This window comes from Betta splendens, chromosome 9 (genome assembly GCF_900634795.4).
Source record: "Betta splendens chromosome 9, fBetSpl5.4, whole genome shotgun sequence".
NCBI classification, from domain to species: Eukaryota; Metazoa; Chordata; class Actinopteri; order Anabantiformes; family Osphronemidae; genus Betta; species Betta splendens.
Window position 1 is genome coordinate 4,994,090 of NC_040889.2, and position 11,284 is coordinate 5,005,373.

The following is an 11,284-nucleotide window of genomic DNA, read 5'->3' on the forward strand; positions in this document are numbered from 1 at the left end:
CCCTCAAAAGCCTGCTTTATTATAAAAACGACCTCTCGATTGGTGCAGATAGGAACACGGTATTTATAGACGACATCTAATTGGTCGTAGTGCCCGGGTCGGTAGTGAGCGCAGCACAGAGCTTCCAGACACAGATGCCTGAGCGTCTCATACTATCAGAAAGTAGTGCTCGATTAAAAAACGTTATACGGATCGTATGTGAACATATAAAACGATTGAATTATAATACGCTCTTTGTGTATTTATTTCAACCCTATTTCTGACAAATAGGGCCGATTTAGGTGCGTTATTAAAGATACGAGTCGACTCATAGTGTGCGGCGGATGAATACCGCCTACCCACTGCGCGTCAAAATATTGGCTTGGGAAGACCGCGCCAAAGCTCAGACAGCGGCTACTCGTCAGGATAACGACATACTGCGGAGGGCATTTAAACTCTCTGCGTTTGCTCACACGTCTGATACACGCGTCGGACTGTTCGTTTTTTATCTACATCATTACTATCACCCCAGAGGACCTGTTTTTCAGCGCCGCTGCTTGAGTCACAACACAGACGTCAGATTTAATGTCGGTTTTCGGGAAGCGGCGCGCGCCTTCGCGGTCGTGACACGACTCGAGCGGAGCGGGCGCGGTGCGGCGGAGTTGGCGCACTGCTGGGGCTGGATATCAGTCGACTGTCCGCGCCGTGCGTTCGGCGCCTGAGCTCGCTTCTTCTCACGCCGCGCTCGGTTCGCTGCTGGCTGTGATCGCGTGGATTGGGATCGTCTACACCGGCTTTTCGCCTCGAATATGTTGCTGTCAAAGTTTGGTTCATTCTCGCACATTTGCAACCCTTCGAGCATGGACCACCTACCAGTGAAGATACAGCTCCAGCCGGGTACGTTTGCCCTCCGCGAGCCTCGCTCTCCGCTGCTTTTATCCTCGATCTGTGCTTAAGCTACTCACTGTTTTTACTCCCCTTGATGAAATTATGACAAACCAACGTTACTACAGTTTCAGCTGACCGGCGCGTAAACAGCTTGGTTTGTTGTGGAAACGCGGCCCGATTTATAATTTTAATGTCTCTTGTTTTTTTTTTCAGTCAAAGTGGAAAAGGAGCCTTTCGAGAAGGTTTACCAAGTGGGATCCGTTCTGGGCAGCGGGGGATTCGGCACCGTGTACGCCGGCAGCCGGATCTCTGATGGCGCACCGGTAAGGACGTGGACGGGGAACGGGGACCTACGTGAAGCCGGGCGATCGCGCTTTTTTCCCCCGAATAAACCCCTGGTTTCCGCTTACGCCTTTATTTGTTGTTATTTCAGGTGGCCGTGAAACACGTCGCAAAGGAGAGGGTGACCGAGTGGGGCACAATTGTAAGTAGTCATCCCCGAGCTGTGTGAGGTTTTGTTTTGGTCCCCCCCCCCTCCTCCCCCCGGCTGCTGCTGGGTGGGGGTGGTGTGTTGTTAAATGGAGACTGCTTGTATTTAACCCCCCAAAATACTAATTAAAGGCATTTTCTTATTGCAGAACGGATCCATGGTGCCTTTGGAGATTTTACTGCTGAAGAAGGTCAGCTCTTCTTTTCGCGGAGTTATCAAATTGCTGGACTATTACGAGCGCGCGGACGGCTGGCTGATCGTCATGGAGCGGCCGGAGCTCGTCAAGGACCTTTTCGACTTCATCACCGAGAAGGGCGCCCTGGACGAGGACACGGCCCGGGGCTTCTTCCGCCAGGTGTTGGAGGCGGTCAGACACTGCTACAGCTGCGGCGTCGTCCACCGGGACATCAAGGATGAGAACCTGCTCGTGGATCTACGCACCGGGGAGCTCAAGCTCATTGACTTTGGCTCAGGGGCGATTCTCAAGGACACCGTCTACACAGATTTCGATGGTAAGCGCGACCCCCCCTCATTATTATCACACGAGCTCTATTTCAAAGTGTTACAATGCTGGATGTGTAATTTGTTGTCTGGGAATAGACATCCGCGTGGGCCGGGCTGTGTTTGCCCTTGATGCTCCGCTGCGCTATATTCAGACATGGAGGCGTTCACGAGGCTGTGACGCACTGCTCTGTTTTTGGTCGAGGGTTTTCCTTGCCAAGGGTCTCGCGGTTTTCTGATTATTAGCGACGTAAATCGATGCTGCCAAATGAAAATCTCCCAGGGTTTTATAACGCGCATGACGCGCGTGTTGTGATTTCGCAGACATGACTCACGCTCGATGTATTAACCCCGTTTACTTCCGTTCTCGCGTCTGTGATACGTCCGCGTCTTGTGTTTATTATTTTTTTTCCGGTTGCTATTTTGTTGGTAAACGTTGACTCACGTCGCAGTTTGCGTGTATTGGATTAGGTCAGTGCCACGTAACATCTATTTGTTGTGAAACCCGAGTCGGCCGCTCACGTGACCAGCTCACGTTGCCTTTTCTTTTTTTTTTTTGTTTGGTATCCAAGTTCCTCCTTCCAGAAGGGAGGGGTGGAGACGCAGGCGGGTCACTCAGTTTGTGTTTGGTAGCTACCGAAAGATGGAGAGGGTTTCTACTGTGACTCAGCCATTTTAGACTCATTAACCATTTTCGTTTCTGTATTCACTTCTACTAAACTCTTACCTTTTTAAGCTTCCCATCAACACACCAACCCATTGCTCACCCATTCTCTCCTGTTATTTGTCCTTTTTTAGGTACCAGAGTGTACAGCCCACCGGAGTGGATCCGCTTCCACAGGTACCACGGCCGATCGGCGACGGTGTGGTCGCTAGGCGTGCTGCTGTACGACATGGTGTGCGGCGACATCCCCTTCGAGCAGGATGAGGAGATCCTGAGAGGGCGACTGTACTTCAGGAGGAGGATCTCAGCTGGTGAGTCAGCCGCAGCACACTAACACAGGGGTTGACTCTGTTGCCCTCTAGCCACAGTGACTGGCACAGCCCAAAATCCAGCTCCCACTTTAACTACATGATGCATCCATTGGGATGCTTGGATCCCTGCATCCTCCTGCAATGGGAACCAGAGAATTTTCTGGCTACTGTCCCACTATGTAACTCAGTGAGGTCTCTTAATTGGCTGCTTGGGCCACCTCCACATATTGTAGATCTATACAAGTAGTGCAGCAATACTAAGTATTCACCATTGGTTTTGTTTTCCTGTCTTCAGAGTGCCAGCAGCTGATCAAATGGTGCCTGGCCCTGCGGCCTTCCGACCGGCCCAGCCTGGAGCAGATCTGCGACCACCCCTGGATGAGAGCAACAACTGAGTCGCCCAAGTCACCGGAGGAGCCAGATGCCGGCGACATCCGGCTCAGGACCATCGACACAGACTCTTCGTCAAGCACAAGCTCCAGCAAGGAGAGCCTCTGAGGGCGGCTCTGATGGACTGGAAAGACTTTCTGAGGAAAGAAGGGGTGGGCGTGAAGGCTGTGAGATGGACTCAAGGCCAGCAGCTCGTAGCCCACATCAGTGGCTGGGCATTGACTCAGCTGGTCCGGCAAGAAAAATGTACTTTCATTTTCCTCTTTTGTAGGGAATTTCTAATTTATTACTTTAGTTCTTCCTTATATATATCACCCATCCCCTCTTTTTTTCTTTGAGTTGATTATTCCTGTTTCCTAAATGGGAACATTTTGCTGTTCGGGCGGTCTTACCAGCATTATTTATTTCCACCCCTTTCTAACTTTATTGTACCCGTTTTGTTACTAGGCTGGTATATGCAGGCAAGGCCCTCCTATTCAGACATGGCTGCTCTCATAGAGCTCGGAGACAAACCTTTTTTTATTTAAATGTTTTAATTTTGATTTTGGAGTGCCTTTATTTTTAGAAAGCTGCTTTTACTGGTGGCTTTCATCAACAACTCTGTTTTTGGATTTGCCCTCGGCCTAGGCGGCTGCGTTGCTTGTGCTGTGATGGAAGAAGCGGTTTAGGCCGTTGTTTTGATTTTTGTTTTTCATTTCAAAATCTTTTTTTTTTTTCCTCTCCCTTCTGTCATCACTGTAAGTCAACCAGCGGCCCAGCCAAGAGGCTGCGATAGCATTCGATATGAGAGAAGGAGGTGGGGGCTCTTCCTGACAGTGGAATACTTGAAACACACTCGACTCAACTCTGTGTTGCTCTCTTTGACGCTGCTCACTCACTCTTTAGCCTGTACAGGTGTTCGGAAACTGGATCCTGTCTTTTCTGAATGTCTACAAACTGTCAACACACACACACCCTGTGCACTCCCCCTCCCTCTCCCCATGCCTGGTGCGGGGTGTGTGGCCCTCTCTTACTGTTTCATTTTTTTTGCCTTCCACTGTCTGACTGCTTGACACTACATGGCCCCTGCCCCTGGCCTCCCTCAGGGTTTGGGGTGTGAAATGCACAATCAATGCAATATTCATGGACTCAATTGTCTTTTGTTTTTTTTTCCAATAAATATTGTACAGCATGTGTTTTTTTTTTTTTCTTTTTGTGTGTGTACATTTTCCCTCTCCCCATTTGCATTAATTTATTTGTCAACGTGTAGACATTCCACACTCTGTGGCTATTTATTTATTTATTGTTAAGTGCTGAAAATTCACCCCCTATCCCCTAAAAACTGCATATCCTACATGGCCTTTGGTTTGCATTCCTATAAATTATTTTTACATTTCAACTTTTTTTTTCGTTTTTTGAGATGTGGAGGATGCACTGAAGCAGTTGTCAATGTAAAGCAGAATAAAACCAGTTTACTTAAAATGGAGAATGTTCGAATGTTATTTTAACTGTCCTTTGGCGTTGACTGGCTAAGTAGAGGCATCCATCTAGTTTCTGTACTGTCAAGACTCATTTGATTACTGTGGATGGGCGCGAGCGGCTTTCATAGTTGTCACATCGCCTCGCAATGCCGACCTTTCAGTTTAGCTGTGAAGAATGGATATTGCTATTTTTTGATACAAAAGTTTCAATTAAACCCCGTTTTTATGTATGTAATTAAGTCTGGTGTCCTGGTCATTTAATTCAACACAATTAAGTGGGAGAAATAACACGTCCACACATTTGATTAGCTAATATGTTAGAGAAATTGCACAAGGCACTCGCTCAACGTGGATGCACTCATGCTTATGAATAAAGTCCAGCCAGTCTTCCTCTATATGACACCTCCCCCTCGGGCGAGGCTGCACCCCACCCCAACCAAACCCAGCATGTGCCTATAGTAATAATATATACACGTGATGAGTGTCGGGGGCCATTGACTGGATGACAACCTCCAGGAGCCGCTGGGGCCAATGAGAGACAGATGTGTCGCCATAGCGATGCTGGTATGACGGAGGAAAAGAGAGCAGGGACCTAATGCGTGGTTGCACGCTTTAACACTCTGAGCCTCCAAAATCTAATTAACTGCTTTTTCCATTTTATGCCCCCTGCTTGCTTACCTACCGTACAGCAGCATAAGTCATTCCATTATTGGATGTGAACAACAGAGGCTCATGACATGGTGTTTCAAGTGTGTGTGTGTGTGTGTGTGTGTGTGTGTGTGTGTGTGTGTGTGTGTGTGTGTGTGTGTTTGAGGGGCTTCCAGGAAGCTGCAGTGTGGAGGTGCTGCCCTCTTTGGTGAGTCACTGCCATCAGCCTCCCACCTCTGGTTCGGTAGATGCTCCCCAGATCTTCTCTGTGATCTTCTTCACACGCTGATTTACTTATTTACGCACTTGGGAAATCAGACACTCAAAGTAGCAATTGAGTAATATTTCAGGGGGTTCGTGAAGAATTATTATTATAATATTTAATGGAAAAACCCCGCAAAGCTCTATGATAGAAACTCTTGGCAAACAAAAGCAAATAGGGAGAATTCCAACTATGTTGAACTCGTCCTCCAGTCTAGTAAAGTTGGACATAAAACCTAAACTAGCATAACAAAGCGTTCCAAAAGGCCGTAATGTGGCTGAGACTACTCTTTAACTCCATTCCTTGTCTGCACCGCCCTGTAATAAAACAGAGTTATAAACGATCACCAGTGTCAGGCTCAATACGCTGACATCTGTTTTTTCTAAACGCATCCTTAGTAATCCCCCCTCATTGTCTTCCAGGACTCTGGGCCTTTTGGGGTTTTTTTGACATGCAAATGACCGAGCGACTTGTCTTCATCTGAACCCCCTCGTGTTCGAGCCGTGAAATCCTCATTAAGTGCAGCAGGACATATGCTGCTCCCGCTTCCTCCTCCGGCTGAAGTTTGATCCCACAGGCCGGTTAATGACATCAATCACCACTACTTAGCTCTCGTCCCCCGCTTGGCGGAAAACTTGTAAAAGATCAAACAATGCACTACCCTTCGTACTCCATTTCTTTAAATATTTATATCCAGAATAGAGATGAGGCGCGATATGATGTCAATGATCATTGCAATACTGCCGTGTTTTTGCCATGCTAAGCAAATTTAGCCACATATTTTGCTTTAGGACATGAGATCGGTGTCAGATTAATAAGCAAACCTGACTAACTGTAAGTAACATTGGCCTATTTTTGATGTTTCAGACGCTTCCATCTGTGGACTGGAGAAATACGCGTCGGTGGTGCCAGACTGTGGCAAGGTGACGGATACGGGAAGACCGGAAAATAATTCATCTGGATATACTGAACGTTTTGATGCCTTTCAGCAGTTCATTTATAAATTGCCTCAGTTATTCATTGAAACCTTTCACTACCTGTTACCAGTGATTTATTGCTGACAAAAATAAAAAAAATAAAAAATAAAATAAAACACTGCTGGCACGTTGGCCGCGGCCGTAGTAGGTGACAACTCGACAGACACGGAGGAAGATGCCAGATGGACTCTGGGCCCTCGGGCCCCGACGGGCACAGATGGGCGGGTGGGTGGCGCCCACGCAGGCGGCACATTTGGCACAGGCGGCACCGCGACCAGGCAGAAGAAGAGGGAGACGTCGCACGGCCGGCGGCGGCGATACGCTTCACGCTACGCCTGCATGTATGTGCACGAGGACGCGCTGCCATTCATGTGCACGAGGACGCGTTGCCGTCAATATGTTCCCCGGACTCACACATCTAACCCGTGATTCATCTCTGTGTGTGCGGCTGGGATTGTATGTATATTTGCGTATATACCGGCATGGACACCGGCGTTGACCTGCTCAGGCTACTAATAAACCCAAACAGAAGGCACTTATTCCAGCATTTTTACTGTCTGGGAATTGGGTCGCTTCAGCTGTCGTGTGTCTCAAACACACCGCGAGGTCACAAAACGGCCCTTTTCTTAAACCAGCTCGTATTGTGTAGCGTTTGTTGTTGGCTTTCGGGTGCCGGGATGCTTTACTGCGACTCTGGAGGCCTCGCCGCGCTCTGTTGCCTAGCGCTGAGCCCCCGCAGGGACCCTTTTTCCGCGGGTCTGGTCGAGCGTTCATTAAATCCAGCGCCAGACGGGCCGAACCTGGCCGTCCGGCTGGTGGGAACGCGCCGCGCCGTGAAGGAACCCATTGTCCCGCGCCGCCGTAAACATGCGCGTAGGTACGAACGGAGGCGCAGGTGCGGAAACACGCACGCACGCAGCCCTCGGCGTGCGACGCGTCCCGTTGCCGAGCTCCCAAACAATCACGTCAACAAGTGCGGCGGGTGAGCCGAGGTGACTGTGACGGCTTAATATTCCCATGTCAGAACAATTTGTCCATTATGTTTAATTGCAAGCGTGTGTGAAAAGGACAGGTGCAGGCAGGGAGGAAAGCAGAGAGTGGGAGGGAGGTGGGAGGAAAGGGGGGAGACAGAGGAATCTTCATCATTACATTTTTTACAGGCTTGTAATGCGTTCAAAGGCGCCGTTGACCCGGTGCTCGTTCCACTTGCTCCTCCGCCATCAGAGGAGACGATGAGTAACAGTCTAGGCCCTAACAGAAAAAAAAAAGTTATGATGGGGCTTGATTAGCTTGGTGGAAAATACCTTCCTGGGTTTTCACATAACAGCACAGATGTGCCGCTGACCTCCCTGCACTGTGGGTTCCCAGCTCCGCGGGTCTGATGTTTGGAGAGGAGATTCAACGTCTCTCTCTCTCTCTCAGGTTTCTATCCCGTGACCTAAAGACATCCAGATCAGGTGGCTCCGCATGAAGACTGACGCTGCCGGCAGGTATCACCCACACCAGTGTTTCCATGGCACAACGCATGCTCCTGGGTTTGATCCACGACCGCACGTGTTCCCTTTGAACATAAGGCAGGCAGATTCGTTCATCGATGGAGAGAGGGAGAGAGAGAGAGTGAGCGAGCGAGCGAGCGCAGATCTCTGATGCTGTGGTTTCATTCTGACTGACGTGTCCTCCGCTGCACTCGGGTGTGGTTTCGGGCCTTTGTGGCTCTGTGGTGTCAGCTACACACTCTCGCTCTCGTAGCCCAGGGTGACAAAGAAGTGCGGTTTCAAAGTAGAGAAAGGAACTCTGGAGAAATTGGGAACCTGGAATAAACTCAATTATAAAGAAGGAAACTCCTCATCGCCTCATATCGGACGTGCTCCAGTCTGAAGCAGCGCCTGAGAGAGGACGGGACGATCGTCACGGGTCTCCAGCGGCCTCCGAATAGCCGTCTCTGCAGAGAGAGACAAGCAAAGAGTGGCTGCTGTCGAAAGGTTATATCACAGCAGTGAAAACATGTACTTCCCTTTTATTTCGACTGAGTAAATATCACCGTGCGATAGACGGGCACAGTTTACACAAGCAGGCCTCTGATTGCAAGCTGTGAGAACGGCCGCGCACGCAGCCTCCCATTGGAGCCGGTCACGAAGGCTGGCACGCGTCCTGGATGACGAGGGTTCAGAGGGCGCCGCTCACCGCAGGTATGTCACCCCCCCCCCCCCCCCCCCCCACTCCCCCCGCAACACCAGGAATGTATGGGAGAAAACTCCCAGCGTGGGGAGGAAAAAAAGCTCCTCTTCCTCGACTGAACGCAGGCAGGGGCACCGTGGGACTCCTGGGAGGAACCCTGGGAACCAAGAGGGACCGGGGACCGGAGACTTCTGGGCGTCGCTCGGCTCTCGAGGAACTCGAGCGTGCCGAGAAATCACCCGGGAGCTTTTGATGACCCCGCCAACGGTTAAGAACAGAACGCTGCCCGCTCTTTTAGCGCCACAGCCGCTCACACAGCCACAGACGCCTGCTGCTGATGGAATGAAAAGCAACTGTATATTCATGTTTGCTAAATATACACGAATAGAAACATGTGTTATTGTTAATGAAGCGGTAGTTGTGTCTGCCCCACCCAGAGACTCCTAGGCCCCGCCCACCAGCACCAGCTGTCAATCAGCGGCCGGGTCACAGCCCTCACTCGCTGCCTGATGTCTCCAGAGCTTCTACAGAACATGAGTTGAGTGGTTTTGTAAAAGTGCGATAATAATAATAATAAATATAATAATAATGAGACTGTCATTCGTTAGTTGTGTGCGTTTTGTTTCGGTCCCTATCGAAGCGTTGCCACGGCGCCCAACGTGACCGCGTTGACCCGAGCGCCGGGTGAGCCGTGACTCAGCATTATCCCATGTCAACGCCAAGCAGCCCAAGAACAAGCCAGTCGTGCGCCGGAACAGAGTGACCCCGATACCGTGTCATTCTAACCTCCCAAAAAACACAAGACAAATAGGACTAATCTAAACAGAAAATGCTCGGCTGTGCTTCCACCGGCTTTTCTTCCTTTCATTCAAAGAAATATGAGCATGTTCTCGCCCTTAGGTTACTTTCTCATTGTGGGCAATTGTGTTGGTTTCACCTCAGATGTTTCTCATGGTTTAGACAATGCTTCCAGTCGGGAGTGAGCGAACGGGTTTTGGGATAAGTCACATGTAAACACTGGTGTTTTGCTTCTTTCTTGGAGCGTTTTCTTTTCAGGGGTTTGTTGGTTTTTATGATTAAAACACGGGCTCTTCATTTCTCTCTGTACATAAAGATCCCATTCCTCCTCTTCCGCCCTCATCCTCACCTCAACCTGCTGCTGTCAGCCCCTCCACCCCCCCTCCTCCGTGTTTACCTGAGGCTCTGTAGCCACAGCGATGGGCACCGTTGCCACAGTGATCATGTTACTGTTGTTATACAACTAGGGCGGCCAGTTCCGAGAAGGGGGGGGGGGGGGGGGGGGGGGGTAGGGATTCCCAATTACCAAGCCACTATTGTTTCCAAAAGGCTGTCTCTTTCCCAGCGCCGCAACACACACACAAGGACACAGATGCAGATGCACCGGGAGGAGAGGTAAACAAGGAAGGGACAAGTGGGGAAATTCAGACACAGGTTTTAATTCCAAGAACCCAGTGATGAGCAGCCATGTCACAGGCTTATTATTATATGTGTATAGACGGAGAATCAGTTCGAACCATTCGCCAGCTGCTGGTTCATCCAAGGTTCTTGAATAAGTTCTGCCCGCTCTTCATTTCTAGCTCGCTGCCCGTGACGAGGACTGAGGTCTTACATAAAGGCCCAGGCTCCGCTGCGGCCCAGTATGAATTCCCCCCGTCTCCCTGCGACCCGGCGAGTGAGCGCAGCACGCAGCTCCGGTGCCCGAGCGGAACTAGGTCACGTCCAGCGTCATAACACACATCAGCAAAGTGGAAAACTGGTGGAGCGGCGAGGCGCGGCGCCTGTGGCCCAGTTTCCCTCCCTCCTCCTGCGACCTGGCTGTTTTAAAAATTCCAGACGCACTAAAGAGGTCTGACTCCACATATCTAGTCTGACTTTAATAATCCCCAGTGATGCTGTGTTTTATGAAATTCCTCACTAGTTCCTGCTCAAGGCGATCGCTGGGTCTTGTCTGTAGATGATTCCATCATGTAGAAAATAAACTGAAATGGCACTTTACGTGTATTAAACTAGTTTGTCTTTCATAAAGTTGTTATTTGAGGAGGATTCTCCCGTTAAACCCAAAAGATGAGAAGTATGCGATGTGCAGCAGAGAGGCCCACCTGCTCTTCTGCTTTAAGCTCGGAGGTTGAACTCGAAAATAACTTGCACTCCGGCACCTCGCGCTCCCGTTTCTGCCAAAAACACGAGAGCAGCGAGCGCGGATGCAAGGCAGCCGGAGCAGCGGGAAAACTCTGGAAGTGGAGCGGAGCGCGAGCTGCTCCGCGTGGGCGTTTTCTGCGCTCAGGTGGACGGCACGGGCCCCGGCGGGCTCCGCTCCTCAGCGAGCCGGCGCTGCCAGGCCTGATTCAGTAGGAAGAGGAAGCGAGCGGCCATTAGTAGCTGATATCTAAAAAAAGGGCTTGAAGCAAGTGGCGGAAGGTTCACAGCAGAGGATTGTTTCTGCTCCACAAACTGTCAAGGCTGAGTCTCACATTTCCGGGATCTTCGCTGGGAGGGTGACTTCGCGCGCGCGGAT

General features: G+C 50.3%; 1 protein-coding gene across 1 annotated transcript; it reads left to right on the forward strand.

Moving 5' to 3' along the window:
• Positions 1-367: 367 nt before the first annotated feature.
• Positions 368-4,918, forward strand: pim3 (Pim-3 proto-oncogene, serine/threonine kinase). Its single transcript, XM_029163517.3, has 6 exons — positions 368-876; positions 1,081-1,190; positions 1,301-1,351; positions 1,506-1,869; positions 2,657-2,833; positions 3,129-4,918. The coding sequence occupies exons 1-6, from the start codon at positions 789-791 to the stop codon at positions 3,329-3,331; spliced, it is 993 nt and encodes a 330-aa protein (XP_029019350.1). The 5' UTR covers positions 368-788; the 3' UTR covers positions 3,332-4,918.
• Positions 4,919-11,284: the final 6,366 nt, after the last annotated feature.

Bases quoted from the DNA above. Each gene is read 5' to 3' on its own strand.
- pim3 (XM_029163517.3), top strand. From the start codon at position 789: ATGTTGCTGTCAAAGTTTGGTTCATTCTCGCACATTTGCAACCCTTCG. The intron at 877-1,080 runs GTACGTTTGCCC...TTTTTTTTTCAG, and splicing joins GAAGATACAGCTCCAGCCGG to TCAAAGTGGAAAAGGAGCCT. The intron at 2,834-3,128 runs GTGAGTCAGCCG...TCCTGTCTTCAG, and splicing joins CAGGAGGAGGATCTCAGCTG to AGTGCCAGCAGCTGATCAAA.